The 16,109-nt window shown below is 39.8% G+C and overlaps 1 protein-coding gene across 1 annotated transcript in view; it reads right to left on the reverse strand.

Annotated features, from left to right (window-relative positions):
- Positions 1–15,726, reverse strand: part of CYP4X1 (cytochrome P450 family 4 subfamily X member 1) — a 42,006-nt gene extending 26,280 nt beyond the window's left edge. Inside the window, exons 1-4 of the mRNA XM_088022994.1 lie at positions 15,550–15,726; positions 8,734–8,875; positions 1,632–1,676; positions 121–248 (exon numbers count right to left, since the gene is read on the reverse strand). Of these exons, the coding sequence (XP_087879120.1) occupies positions 121–248; positions 1,632–1,676; positions 8,734–8,875; positions 15,550–15,726 (492 nt within the window). The remainder of the gene's footprint in view (positions 1–120; positions 249–1,631; positions 1,677–8,733; positions 8,876–15,549) is intronic.
- Between the last annotated feature and the right edge of the window lie 383 nt (positions 15,727–16,109).

Consider the following 16,109-nt stretch of genomic DNA (forward strand, 5'->3'; position numbering starts at 1 on the left):
ATTGGGTAATTTTTAGGAACCATCCCCCTTTGGCTTTCACTACCCACTACACATGTAGAATACATTCCCTGTTGGAAGCATTCTGCAACACACCAGAGCACTTTTTGTCCCTTCACTTACCAGCATTGTGTTCACAGAATGGGCCATCACCTCAACGTATGATTTCAAGATGTTAACATTGAACGCAGGAGTTAGTAGTTCACGGTGCTGGGACCACTTGGGTCCGTCTAGACTCACAAGTCCTTTTCCTTGAGAAATAAAAGGAAGAAAACCTCATGCCATTTTATTAAATGAGATGAGGAAGGAGAGGTGAGGAACACAACATCATGGGGTGACCGTGGCACACAGGTAGTCACAATAGAGTGGAAATCAGAGCAGTGTTCATTTATTAAGTTGGAAGTCAGTTTGATGCTTACATCTGGGATGGATGTATTTAATATTGTGAGGAAGACCCCAAGTTTTGCAGCCTGATGAGTGTGCCGATCCTGAAGTCACCAGCTACTACCTGTGTAGTAACTGAGTAAGTCACTTAATCCTCCTGAGGCTTGGTTTTCTCAATGATAAAATGTGATAATAAGCATCTACTTCACTGTGTTGCTGTGCAGATTAAATGAAGGTGTATACACGAGGCACCTGGACCAGCCTCTAGCCTGTGGTAGAAACATAACAAATATTCGTCTCCTCTTGACTCTAAACCAATCCATAAACTACACTGTGAGCACAAAATTTACAAGGAACTAGACCTGAGTATTCACTCTGTCCCCAGATGTCTACTCCTTGAGCCTTAGCCTGTGCTTCACACCTATAAATGATACGAAATGGAAACACTCATCAAGGTCAATGCTTTACAACCTTCTGTTGCAAGAAAGATCATTAAAGATTTGGTTTTAAAATGACCTTAAAGTTTATTAATATGTGATTTCCATCATTCATTGAGAGCTTACAACATGTTAGGCTTGTGATGCATGGTCCGGTGCTGGTCCAATGCCAGCCATTACACTAAGCGTAGAAAATATGTGCTTCACTTAATCCTCACAATGGCCCAGAGACGTAACACTCATTAGATGTTTTCCCCAAAATCACATTCAACTAGTCAGTGGGAGGCAGTATTCAAATCCAAGTAGCTCTGAACCCCAAACCTACAGTTTCTTTCATTTATTTCCTTCTTTGTCTAATATAAATACCAATTACATGACTAAAAGTCTTAATTTATCTGCTCATGGAATACTGTCAAACTATATTTCAGGGCAAAACTGCACTGGTTTGTAAATGGAAATAAAGGAACTCCAAAAAGAAAGGGGAAGAACCAAGAAAACAAGAGAGAAGAAAGGATAAAATAAAGGATATAGATGTGAGGCTGCAGTTTTAAAGACAGAGATGGGACTGATTCACACACATGTGCCTTGAGAATGAGACTTTGGGGAGAGAAATGGACAAAGAGGGTTCCTAGGAAGTTGTGCTGTGTTGACTTAGCACTCCTTCTTGATCTTCCCCCTAGATAACTTGCAATATAGATCTACCATCTTCTTAATGTTTTTGAGCATTCTGATTTGTTTCTTTGGAATACTCTACAATAGCAAGGGGACCTCAAGTAAGAGAGTGAGTCACTCTGCTCTCTTGCACATACATACCAGGACATGGAATCAAGAACTTGTACAGGTACTTGGACTTGGGATCTGCAGAGTCAAGCAGAGGAAACAAACGACAGCATTAGAGGGAAATTACCAAAGTTGGAGAAGGTTCTCTTCATTTGCCTTCACTAAGCATAAATAGCAAAAAGGAGCCCGGGGCTCACCCCTTACACCCTTGGCAGGCCTAGGAAAACCACAAGTCTTGGTTGAGGAACCAGAGAACAACAAACCTAGGAGGCAGATAGAACACAAACCCAGATTCTTCCCTTGCTTACACTTTCTCCAGCAGAAACAGATTGCCTGAGAGTTGCCAAGTTTCCAAAACAGGATTTGGGACAATATGTTATATCCTTCTTGGAAAGTAGATTAGTAAGTATAGCAGGAGCTGGCAAACCACAGAGAAAGGGGGACAAATGCCTCTTGGGATTCTTGTAAACTCTAACATGGAGGTATTTTATAGCTCTTGTCCTTTAAGAGGTGAGCAAGAAATAAATCAGGGCTGGGGGCATGGGAAACATGGAGACTTTCAGGGAAAGTCTGTTTTTCTTTATTAGGTTTTACTAAAAGTAATGGAGACAGTGGACAGGGAAGAAAGATTAGAATATAAGATTTTAGTTAAAACAAAGATGATGGAGCAAACACCAGATATTTTAATTTTGTGCTATGAGATGATACACCACAGATGCCTTGAAAAAGGCTTGGATGGGGGAGTTAGATGACTTGTACCCCAAAAGGAAACACAGTTGAGAAATATGCAGAAAACAAAAAACAAAACTGGGACCACAATCAAGAGGTTATACTGGTAAATTAATGATCTAGCATTCAGGTTTACGTACTGAACCAGCAGAGGCAGAGCTACTTCTGAATTCCCCTGAAGACTTATGCTCAAGCAGGGGTTGAGGGGGTGGGGAGTATTGCTGACCCTGAATTCACAAAACCAAGAGGCAAAGGAAGCCCTTGGTGATCCGGTGATGCCAGCTGGGCTTTAAGATATACCCCCAAGGGCCCATGGGCATCTGAGCTGGACAAGGCACTGGGGGGGATGTGATAATCCCTTTCAGGGTTGGTCAGAAACCTCTCCCCACTTTCTCCAGGTCTTTCTTTTTTAATTCCAGGATAGTGAACACAGTGTTATATTAGTTTCAGGTGTACAATGTAGTGATTAAACAATTCCATACATCACCCAGTGCTCATCACAACATGTGCACTCCTTAATCCCCATCACCTATTTCACCCATCACCCCCTCTGGTAACCATCATTGTGTCTCTAGGTCCATTAAAGGCCCGATTTTTTTTTATTATGTTATGTTAATCACCATACATTACATCATTAGTTTTTGATGTAGTGTTCCATGATTCATTGTTTGTGTATAACACCCAGTGCACCATTCAGTACGTGCCCTCTTTAATACCCATCACCAGGCTAACCCATCCCCCCACTCCCACCCCTCTAGAACCCTCAGTTTGTTTCTCAGAGTCCATAGTCTCTCATGGTTCGTCTCCCCCTCCAAATTCTCCCCCTTCATTTTTCCCTTCCTACTATCTTCTTTTTTTTTTTAATTTTTTATTGTTATGTTAATCACCACATATTACATCATTAGTTTTTGGTGCAGTGTTCCATGATTCATTGTTTGTTCATAACACCCAGTGCTCCATGCAGAACGTGCCCTCCTCAATACCCATCACCAGGCTAACCCATCCCCCTACCCCCCTCCCCTCTAGAACCCTCAGTTTGTTTTTCAGAGTCCATCATCTCTCATGGTTTGTCTCCCCCTCTGACATACTCCCCTTTTCTTCCTCTCCTGTTATCTTCTTCTTTTTCTTTTTTCTTAAAATATGTTGCGTTATTTGTTTCAGAAGTACAGAACTGTGATTCAACAGTCTTGCACAATTCACAGCACTCACCGTAGCACATACCCTCCCCAATGTCTGTCACCCAGCCACCCCATTCCTCCCACCCCCCCACCACTCCAGCAACCCTCAGTTTGTTTCTTGAGATTAAGAATTCCTCATATCAGTGAGATCATATGATACATGTCTTTCTCTGATTGATTTATTTTGCTCAGCATAATACCTTCCAGTTCCATCCACGTCATTGCAAATGGTAAGATTTCATTCCTTTTGATGGCTGCATAATATTCCATTGTGTGTGTGTGTGTGTGTGTGTGTGTGTGTGTGTGTGTGTGTGTGTGTGTCACATCTTCCTTATCCATTCATCTGTTGATGGACATCTTGGCTCTTTCCATAGTTTGGCTATTGTGGACATTGCTGCTATAAACATTGGGGTGCATGTACCCCTTTGGATGACTACATTTGTATCTTTGGGGTAAATACCCAGTAGTGCAATTGCTGGGTCATATGGTAGCTCTATTTTCAACTTTTTGAGGAACCTCCATACTGTTTTGCAGAGTGGCTGCACCAGCTTGCAATCCCACCAAGAGTATAGGAGTGTTCCCCTTTCTCTGCATCCCTGCCAACATCTGTCATTTCCTGACTTGTTAATTTTAGCCATTCTAACTGGTGTGAGGTGGTATCTCATTGAGGTTTTGATTTGTATTTCCCTGATGCTGAGCGATGTTGAGCGCTTTTTCATGTGTCTGTTGGCCATCTGGATGTTTTCTTTGGAAAAATGTCTGCTCATGTCTTCTGCCCATTTCTTGATTAGATCATTTGTTCTTTGGGTGTTGAGTTTGATAAGTTCTTTATAGATTTTGGATACTAGCCCTTTATCTGATATGTCATTTGCAAATATCTTCTCCCATTCTGTCGGTCGTCTTTTGGTTTTGTTGACTGTTTCTTTTGCTGTGCAAAAGCTTTTTATCTTGATGAAGTCCCAATAGTTCATTTTTGCCCTTGCTTCCCTTGCCTCTGGTGATGTTTCTAGGAAGAAGCTGCTGTGGCTGAGGTGGAAGAGGTTGCTGCCTGTGTTCTCCTTTAGGATTTTGATGGACTCCTGTCTCACATTTAGGTCTTTCAACCATTTTGAGTCTATTTTTGTGTGTGGTATAAGGAAATAGCCCAATTTCATTCTTCTGCATGTGGCTGTCCAATTTCCCAACACCATTTGTTGAAGAGACTGTCTTTTTTCCATTGGATATTCTTTCCCACTTTGTTGAAGATTAGTTGACCATAGAGTTGAGGGTCCATTTCTGGGCTCTCTATTCTGTTCCATTGATCTATGTGTCTGTTTTTGTGCCAGTACCATACTGTCTTGATGATTACAGCTTTGTAATAGAGCTTGAAGTCTGGAATTGTGATGTCACCAGCTTTGCTTTTCTTTTTCAACATTCCTCTGGCTATTCAGGGTCTTTTCTGGTTCCATACAAATTTTAGGATTATTTGTTCCATTTCTTTAAAAAAAGTTGATGGTATTTTGATAGGGATTGCATTAAATGTGTAGATTGCTCTAGGTAGCATTGACATCTTCACAATATTTGTTCTTCCAATCCATGAACATGGAACGTTTTTCCATTTCTTGTGTCTTCCTCAATTCCTTTCATGAGTATTTTATAGTTTTCTGAGTACAGATCCTTTGCCTCTTTGGTTAGATTTATTCCTAGGTATCTTATGGTTTTGGGTGCAATTGTAAATGGGATCGACTCCTTAATTTCTCTTTCTTCTGTCTTGTTGTTGGTATATAGGAATGCCACTGATTTCTGTGCATTGATTTTATATCCTGCTACTTTACTGAATTCCTGTATGAGTCCTAGCAGTTTTGGGGTGGAGTCTTTTGGGTTTTCCACATAAAGTATCATATCATCTGCAAAGAGTGAGAGTTTGACTTCTTCTTTGCATGCCTTTTATTTCTTTTTGTTATCTGATTGCTGTGGCTAGGACTTCTAGTACTATGTTGAATAGCAGTGGTGATAATGGACATCCCTGCCGTGTTCCTGACCTTAGGGAGGAAGCTCTTAGTTTTTCCCCATTGAGAATGATTATCGCTGTGGGTTTTTCATAGATGGCTTTTCTGATATTGAGGTAGGTATCCTCTATCCCTATACTCTGAAGAGTTTTGATCAAGAAAGGATGCTGTACTTTGTCAAATGATTTTTCTGCATCTGTTGAGAGGATCATATGGTTCTTGTTCTTTCTTTTATTAATGTATTGTATCACATTGATTGATTTGCGGATGTTGAACCAATCTTGCAGCTCAGGGATAAATCCCACTTGGTCGTGGTGAATAATCCTTTTAATGTACTGTTGGATCCTATTGGCTAGTATTTTGGTGAGAATTTTTGCATCCATGTTCATCAAGGATATTGGTCTGTAATTCTCCTTTTTGATGGGGTCTTTGTCTGGTTTCAGGATCAAGGTAATGGTGGCCTCATTAAACGAGTTTGGAAGTTTCCCTCCATTTCTATTTTTTGGAACAGTTTCAGAAGAATAGGTATTAATTCTTCTTTAAATGTTTGGTAGAATTCCCCTGGGAAGCCATCTGGCACTGGGCTTTCATTTGTTGGGAGATTTTTTTTTTTTTAAGGATTTTATTTATTTATTTGAGAGGGAGAGAATGAGAGATAGAGAGCACGAGAGGGAAGAGGGTCAGAGGGAGAAGCAGACTCCCTGCTGAGCAGGGAGCCTGATGTGGGACTCGATCCCGGGACTCCAGGATCATGACCTGAGCTGAAGGCAGTCGCTTAACCAACTGAGCCTCCCAGGCGCCCCTTGTTGGGAGATTTTTGATTACTGCTTCAATTTCCTTAGTGGTTATGGGTCTGTTCAGGTTTTCTATTTCTTCCTGGTTCAGTTTTGGTAGTTGATACATCTCTAGGAATGCATCCATTTCTTCCAGGTTATCTCATTTGCTGGCATATAGTTGCTCATAATATGTTCTTATAATTGTTTGTATTTCTTTGGTGTTGGGTGTGATCTCTCCTCTTTCATTCATGATTTTATTTATTTGGGTCATTTATCTTTTCTTTTTTCCCGATCAGTCTGGTCAGGGGTTTATCAATCTTATTAATTCTTTCAACCAGCTCCTAGTTTCATTGATCTGTTCTACTGTTCTTTTGGTTTCTATTTCATTGATTTCTGCTCTGATCTTTATTATTTCTCTTCTCCTGCTGGGTTTAGGCTTTATTTGCTGTTCTTTCTCCAGCTCCTTTAGGTGTAGGGTTAGGTTGTGTATTTGAGACCTTTCTTGTTTCTTGAGAAAGGCTTGTATTGCTATATACTTTCCTCTCAGGACTGCCTTTGCTGCATCCCAAAGATTTTGAACAGTTGTGTTTTCATTTTCATTTGTTTCCATGAATTTTTTAAATTCTTCTTTAATTTCCTGCTTGACCCATTCATTCTTTAGTATGATGCTCTTTAGCCTCCATGTATTTGAGTTCTTTCCGATTTTCCTCTTGTGATTGAGTTCTAGTTTCAAAGCACTGTGGTCTGAAAATATGCAGGGAATGATCCCAATCTTTTGGTACCAGTTGAGACCTGATTTGTGACCTAGGATGTGATCTATTCTGGAGAATGTTCCATGGGCACTAGAGAAGAATGTACATTCTGTTGCTTTGGGATGGAATGTTCTGAATATATCTGTTAAGTCCATTTGGTCCAGTGTGTCATTTAAAGTCTATTTCCTTGTTGATCCTTTGCTTAGATGACCTGTCCATTTCAGTGAGGGGAGGGGCGGTTAAAGTCCCCTACTATTATTGTATTGTTGTCAGTGTTTCTTTGCTTTTGTTATTAATTGGCTTATATAATTGGCTGCTCCCATGTTTGGGGCATAGATATTTACAACTGTTAGATCTTCTTGTTGGGTAGACCCTTTAAATATGATATAGTGTCCTTCCTCATCTCTTATTATAGTCTTTGGTTTAAAATCTAATTTGTCTGAGGGGTGGCTGGGTGGCTCAGATGGTTAAGCATCTGCCTTTGGCTCAGGTCATGATCCCAGGGTCCTGGGATTGAGCTCCGCATTGGACTCCTTGCTCAGCGGGAAGCCTGCTTCTCCCTCTCCTTCTACTGCTCCCCCTGCTTGTGGTCTCTCGCTCTCTCTGTCAAATAAATGAATAAATAATCTAAAATCTAATTTGTCTGATATAAGGATTGCCACCCCAGCTTTCTTTTGATGTCCATTAGCATGGTAAATGGTTTTCCACCCCCTCACTTTCAATCTGGAGGTATCTTTGGGTCAAAAAGAGTCTCTTGCAGACAGCATATCAATGGGTCTTGTTTTTTTATCCAGTCTGATACCCTGTGTCTTTTGATTGGGGCATTGAACCCATTTACACTCAGGGTAACTATTGAAAGATATGAATTTAGTGCCATTGTATTGCCTGCAAGGTTACAGTTACTGTATATTGTCTCTGTTCCTTTCTGGTCTATGTTACTTTTAGGTTCTCTCTTTGCTTAGAGGACCCCTTTCAATATTTCTTGTAGGGCTGGTTTCGTGTTTGCAAATTCCTTTAGTTTTTGTTTGTCCTGGAAACTTTTTATCTCTCCTTCTACTTTCAATGACAGCTTAGCTGGATATAGTATTTTTGGCTGCATGTTTTTCTCATTCAGTGCTCTGAATATATCATGTCACTCCTTTCTGGCCTGCCAGGTCTCTGTGGATAAGTCTGTTGCCAATCTAATGTCTCTACCATTGTAGGTTACAGATCTCTTGTCCTGAGCTGCTTTCAGGGTTTTCTCTTTGTCTCTGAGACCTGTAAGTTTTACTATCTTATGTTGGGGTGTTGACCTATTTTTATTGATTTTGAGAGGGGTTCTCTGTGCCTCCTGGATTTTGATGCCTGTTTCCTTCCCTAAATTAGTGAAGTTCTCTGCTATAATTTGCTCCAATATACCTTCTGCCCCCTCTCTCTTTCTTCTTCTTCTGGGATCCCAATTATTCTAATATTGTTTCATCTTATGGTATCACTTATCTCTCGAATTCTGCCCTCGTGACCCAGTAGTTGTTTATCTCTCTTTTTCTCAGCTTCTTTATTTTCCATCATTTGGTCTTCTATATCACTAATTCTCTCTTCTGCCTCATTTAGCCTAGCAGTTAGAGTAAAGGCCCAATTTTAATCTTTGTTTCAGGATTTCTTTAGAATATTGCCTGAGTTTTGCATATTTCTCCTAGGAGGATTAGTTTCCTGAGATTCATCCTTTTTCTTACCTGTTCTGCCCAGAAATATCTTTGCGTAGTCTGGGTCATAGATATAGAAAAGTGCCTGAAAAGGCCCAACCCAGCAAGGAAAGGCGCAAGGGTATTTTTCGACAAGCTCCTCAAATTTCTCCATTTTACCCTCCTGAAGTAACTGCAGTGAAAAAAAGAGTGAAGGAAGTTAGAGGAGCCAAGCAGTCTGGACTCATCCTCTCTTACAGAGGCAAGCTGAATGTAGGGCCTGGATAAAGTCCCACAAACATGCTTTACTGGGCATTTCCAAGCTTGGAGTATAATTTTTTAAACATTTATTTGTTTATTTATTTGAGAGACAGAGAGAATTGAGGGGAGAGGCAGAGGGAGAAGGAGAAGGACAGAATCTCAAGCAGACACTCCGTTCAGTGTGGAGCCCAACGTGGAGCTCATTCGTACAACCCTGAGATCATGATCTGAGCTGAAACCAAGAGTCAAACACTTAACTGACTTTTAGTAATTCCTGTCTGGGCAAAAGGAGAGAAAGCCACTGTGACTCCCATAATACATGAATTTATATTTCTTCATCCACAGCAGTATCTTAATATATTTGAAAATATGTCTTATACATATTTAGGAAACATTGTTTAGAAATATTCAAAAAATGCTTAGTCCCCAGACAAATAGTAATAGCTAACACTTACAAAGCACTACTATGAACTCTGTATTGCCAAGATCATGTTTTCCATGATTTATATTGTTTAATCTTTATACCAGGAACCCTACAAAGCAGATATGATTAGAACCTACATTTTACAGATGAGAAAACTGAACCTTAGGGAGGTTAAGGAAAATAGTTCCAGCTGTTCCTTGTGATTATCTAAGTGATGAATTGTCAAAAGAAACATAAAGGGTAAAAAAAAAAAGGTAAATAAGTAGATTTGGTAATATTAGTTAGCTTGACATATTATCTATCTCTCATCTGTAAAACTCTGACAGAGGCCTCTCTAAAACACAAAAAAATAATTTACTGACAGTCAAGAGGGATATGGACTTTAAAACACTATGAATGCAATAAACAATCTGAATGAAAATAAAACCATGTGTTTATAACAGTATCAGAAAGAATAAAACATTCAGAAACAAATTTAAAAAGATAAATGTAAAACTTATACTCTGAAAACTACAAAATATTGTTGAAATAAATTTAAAAAGACTTAAGTAAATGTAAAGATGTCCCATGTTCGTGGATCAGAAGATTTAATATTGTTAACATGACAATATTTTCCAAATTGATCTACAGATTCAATGTAATCCCCATCAGAATCACACCTGGCTTCTTTGTAGACATTGACAAGCTGATCCTAAAACTTATATGGAAACCAGAGGTATCCAGAATTACCTAAATAATCTTGAAAAAGAACAAAAATATGGGCGCCTGGGTGGCTCAGTTGGTTAAGCATCTGCCTTCGGCTCAGGTTCTGATCCCAGAATCCTGGGATAGTGTCCTGCATCAGGCTCCCAGCTCAGCAGGAAGTCTGTCTCTCTCTCTCTCCTTCTGCCCCGCCCTCCTACTCGTGCTTTCTCTCTTGCTCGCTTGCTCTCTCTCAAATTAATAAATAAAATCTTTTTAAAAAAAAGAACAAAAGAGGAAGACTCATGCTTCCTGATTTCAAAACTTACTACAAAGCAAAAGTAATTAAGACAGTGTGGTATTGGCATAAGTATAGACATATAGATCAATAGAATAGAATTGAGAATCTAGAAATAAACTTCATGTTTACAGTCAACTGATAGCAGTGTCTTTTGTTCCAATGAGGTAGCTCTTGGGGGCCCTTGGATGGGGCTGGTCACAGAAAGACCAACCCACAATTAGAAGCTTGGAATTTTCAGCCCCACTTCCCATTCTCCAGAGAGGGCGATGGGCCAGAAATGGAGTTAATGTTCAATCATGCCTACATGATGAAGCTTCTGTAAGAATTCCAGAAGTACAGAGTTTGGAGACCTTCTAGTTTGGAGAACGTGTGGAGGTGCTGGTAGAGTGATGCATCAGGAGAGGGCATGGAATCTCTGTGCCCCTTCCCACATACCTTGCCCTATGCATCACTTCCAACTGCATGTTCATCTGTATCTTTTATCATATCCATTTATAATAAACTGGTAAACAGGGGCACCTGGGTGGCTCAGTCGGTTAAATGGCTGCCTTCGGCTCAGGTCATGATCCCAGTGTTCTGGGATCGAGTCCTACATTGGGCTCCCTGCTCAGTGGGAAACTTGTTTCTCCCTCTCCCACTCCCCCTACTTGTGTTCCTTCTCTCACTGTCTCGTTCTCTGTCAAATAAATAAATAAAATCTTAAAAAAAAACAAACTGGTAAACAGTAAATTAACTGTTTTCCTGAGTTCCATGAGCTGTTCCAGCATATTAACCAAACCTGAAGAGGAAGTCACAGGAATCTCCAACTTACAGGTGATTGGTCAGAAGCACAGTAAAAACCTGGACTTGCTATTGGCATCTGAAGTGGGGAGGAGTAGCCTTCTGGGCTGAGTTCTTAATCTGTGAGATCTTATGCTATCTCTGGGTAGACAATGTCAGAATTGCATTAAATTGTAGGACACTCAGCTGGTATCACAGGTTTGCTTGGTTGCACACCCAACATCTGGTGTCAGAAGTGTTGTGAGAGTAAAGGGGAAACAGGAGAACTGGGTTTTTTCCTACTCAGGTTCCAAAACAATTCAATGGAGGGAAAAAACAGTCTTTTCAACAAATGGTGCTGGGATAACTGGATAGCCACAAAAAATAGAATAAAGTTGGGCCCCTACCTTACACAATATGCAAAAATTAACTTAATGGATCAAGATCTAAATGATAAAGCTAAAACTATAAAACTCTTAGAAGAAAACATAAGGAATTAACCTAGATTTGGCAGTCAGTTGCATTTCTACACTAAAATGTAGAAAATCTACATTTTCTACACAAAAACCAGTTGCATTTTTAATAATAAACAATCTGAAAAGAAAATAATGAAAACAAGTCCATTTGCAATAGCATCAAAAAGAATAAAATATTTAGGAGGTGAAACCAAGTATGGGAAAACCAAGTATTCCCAACCAACAAGGTGAAAGACTTGTACAGTGAGAACTACACATTTCTGAAGAAATTTAAAAAGACATAAATAAATGGAAACACATTCCATGTTCATGGATTGGAAGATTTATTATTGTTAGGATGTCAATACTACCCAAAGCAATCTACAATTCAGTGTAATCCCTACCAAAATCCCAATGATGTTTTCTGTAGAAACAGGAAAATCCATCTTAAAATTTATGTGGAATATCAAGTGACCTTGAATAGCCAAAACAGTCTTTAATAAGAAGAACAAAGCTGAAGGACTCACATTTCCTGATTTCAAAACTTACTACAGAGCTACAGTAATCAAAACAGTGTGGTTCTGCCACAGAGAGACATATAGGTGAATGGAATAAAATAGAAAGTCTAGAAACAAACCCCCAAATATATGGTCAAATGATGTTTTAAAGACAGAGATGGGACTGATTCACACACGTGTGCCTTGAGAATGAGACTTTGGGGAGAGAAATGGACAAAGAGGGTTCCTAGGAAGTTGTGCTGTGTTGACTTAGCACTCCCTCTTGATCTTCCCCCTAGATAACTTGCAGTATAGATCTACCATCTTCTTAATGTTTTTGAGCATTCTGATTTGTTTCTTTGGAATACTCTACAATAGCAAGGGGACCTCAAGTGAGAGAGTGAGTCACTCCGCTCTCTCAAATGATGTTTGACAAAGGTGCTAGGACCATTTAATGGGAAAAGGACAGTCTTTTCAACAAATGTTGCTGGGAAAACTGGATATCCACATGCCACGGAATAAAGTTGGGCCCTTCTTTACCTAACACCATAGACAAAAATTAACTGAAAATGGTTCAAAGACCTAAATGTAAGATCTAAAACTGTAAAACTCTTAGAAGAAAACACAGGAAAATTCTTCACAACGTTGGACCTGGCAATGATTTCTAGCATATGAGACCAAATGCACAGGAAAAAAGAAAAAATATACAAATTGGACTTTATAAAAATTAAAAATTTTTGTGCATGAAAAGACAGTATAACAGAGTAAAAAGTAAAAAACACAGAATGGGAGAAATATTTGCAACTAGTATATCTGATAAGTGCTTAATATCCAAAATAAATAGAGATCTCCTAAAACTCAACAACAAATTCAAACAATCTGATCCAAATATGGGTAAAGGACTTAACTAGACATTTCTCCAAAGAAGACATACAAATGACATTGAGCACAAGAAAAGATGCTTAACATCACTAATCATTAGGGAATGCAAATCAAAAGTATAAGATAGTACTTCACACCCATTAGGATGACTACCGTCAGGAAAAAAAAACAAACCAGAAAATAGCAAGTGTTGGTAAGAATGTGGAGAAATTGGAACCCCTGTGCACTTCTGGTGGAAGTGTAAAATGGTACTGCCACTGTGGAAAACAGTGTGGTTGTTCTTCAGAAGATTAAAAAAGGAATTACCATATGATCCAGCAATGCCGTTTCTGAGTACATATCCAAAAGAATTGTATGTAAGGTGTCAAAGAGATTTTTGTACACCTATGTTCACAATAGCCAAAATACAGAAACAACCCATGTATCCCCTGATGCATCTATGAATAGATAAACAAAATGAGGTATATAAGCACAGTGAAATATTATTCAGTTTTTAAGAGAAAGGAAATTCTGACCTATGCTACAATATGGATGAACCCTGAAGACATTACATTAAGGGAAATAAGCTTGTCACAAAAAATAAATAATACACGATTCCACTTAAATGAGATAGTAGTAGTCAAAATTATATAGACCGAAAATAGAATGGTGTTTGCTGGGAGGGTAGGAAGAGAGAGAGAAATGGGGAACTATTGTTTAATGGGTACAGAATTTCAGTTTTACAAGATGAAAAGAGTTATGGAGTTGGATGGAGTCGATGGCTGCACAACATTATGAATGTATTTAATATCACTGAACTGTACACTTCTAAAAATGGTTAAGATGGTAAACTTTAAGTTATGGGCATTTTACTATAGAAAAGATGTTGGAAAAAAAAATCAGAAAGGTATTAGCATTTTCAACAGTCATCCTGAAAGCTAGAAGACAATGTAATGATGCCTTCAAAATTCTGAGAGAAAATTATTTCTAAAGTATAATCCTATACCCAGCCAAACTATCAATCAAGTTATGAATTTAAGAGACATTTTCAGCCATTCAAGAACTCAGAAAATTCACCTGACATTCCTTCACTCAATCTCAAGAAGAGAAGCTACTCATAAAAATGATGAAATAAATCAGGAAAAAGAGAAGACATAGTATCCAGGAAACGGAAGATATGACACAGGATAGCACATTATCTGTGCACCAAGCCTAGAGAGCCACCAGTCCAGATTAGAACGGGAGGAGAGGTCTTTGGGAGAAATGCTTCCAGAAAAGCATATAGGCTGACAGGTTTTTTTATATGTTTCAATATTTGGAAATACTGTTGAGATGTGTTTGATAGATCTATTAAAAGCATTTGGGAAAAAATAGTGATAGATTTTGAAAAACTAAGCATATGAGAAAAGGAGGAAGGTAATACCATGGGAGAAAAAAAGTTCTGTAAGAAAAGGAACAAAATCAACCATTAGATCAGTGGTAAGTAAATATTTACATAATCAAAATAATATAAATACTAATTATTCTATTTAACAAAAAATACAATGTAACTATATTGGAACAGTAAAAGATGGCGTATAAGTGATTACTCATCATAAGGTAGTTAATGAATGGATATCTAAAATTATTAAATTAAGAAATGCAACATAGTAATATTATTTTACCAGTAAGGATTGAAACAAACAGGTAAAACAGTTGAGAGTGGTTGGTTTTGGGCAGAAGTACTAGGAGTGGGGGAGCCAAAGGATCATGCAATAGTTCTGCTGGGGACATCCTCCCCATGCCAGCCATCCTTTAAAATTCTGCCCAGACTTCTATAGACTTTCCTTCCTTCCCTGGGTAGAGACACCTATTTCCGTCCAAGATCCCCTTGTCCCTAGGCCTCTATCAAAGCACTCATTACCCTGTATTTGCATTTTCTTTTTGTGGTCTAAGTATGCATCTGATTTGGGCTTCTGAGGGCTGGTACTGGTCTGCTCTTTGTAATCCCAGCACCCATCACACAATTCCACTCAAAGCTGGTTGAATTAATAAAACAAGGAATCAGGGGTGAGACTGGATTTGGAGCGCAGGAAGACCAAAAGGTAAAGGTCTCCCTCTTACAAATTTCAATTTGCCATAACTTTTTGAGTGATTGGCGGGGGGCTGCTCTCTACTTCACAAGAACCTTGGATAAAGTTCATTTTCTCTGGTTGTAATTCACTAAGGGTGGCAACTAACTGTGTTCAATTTTGCATATTTTCTGCAGTTAATAAGCATATTTAGAATAACAACTATTTTTTAGCGACCTATGTGGAAAGCTTTTTAAGGTAGAGTACATAAATGCAACTAGAAATGAAGCAACTAGAGACTGTCCTGAGTTACAGGACGCTCTTTTTCTGTACTCAGTCTCTACATAGGTCTTCCCAGCCCCCAAGCTTCCACTCCAGGGGCTCCAGTCTTGTTTCCCTTTCTCTGCAGCACAGCGAGGGAGCAAGCCCAGAGTAATGGAAAGATGCCGAGAGCCACAGGCGGAGCCAGAGAGATCTGTGCAGGATGCAGCGATGAAAGGAAAGGGAGGAAGCAGCCCACCTCTACGCCCGCCTGGTATCCTCGGCAGCATCCTTCTCCGTCCCTCCTTTCCCTTACCTTCTGGTGCCCGTAGAACCAGTGGGTGGGGGGCGCGGGGAAAGGGCACAGGTCTCGCAGCAGCCGCAGCCTCCGCAAGTAGAGCTTGATGGCCTGAAGCAACCCCAGGGCCAGGCAGAACACGAAGGCCAGGTACAAGGGCCGCGCCCAGCGCATCTCGAGCCAGGAGGACTCCATCGCTGTGCGCCCGGTGGGTCGCAGGCGGTGTCCCCGGCCCGGGAGTAGGTGGGCTTTCTCCGCGCAGGGACGCTCCTGGAGAGGATCGCCCAGCCCACCGCGACTCTGTGCCCTCGGACAAGCTCCCTTCTTCCCTGGGGAGGAGGAAGAGCGCTGGGAGGGACAGCTCCAGCTTGGCCAGAGGAGGCAGGCTCGAGTTCTCGGATTTCTTTCTTTCTTTTTTTTTCCTTACCAAATTACTGATCAATTTAATGCAATTCCAATATTCAAAAGCATTTTTCATGAAACCTGCCTGACTCTGAAATATACAAAGAAAAATGCACAAGAATATTTAAGACAGTCTTGAAAAATAACATAAAGATTGCTATTTGCCTTCTCGGCAA

The sequence above is a fragment of the Eumetopias jubatus genome, unplaced genomic scaffold, assembly GCF_037043125.1.
Source record: "Eumetopias jubatus isolate StellerSeaLion01/CBP00866 unplaced genomic scaffold, mEumJub1_p1.0 scaffold_4, whole genome shotgun sequence".
In the NCBI taxonomy this organism is placed as follows: Eukaryota; Metazoa; Chordata; class Mammalia; order Carnivora; family Otariidae; genus Eumetopias; species Eumetopias jubatus.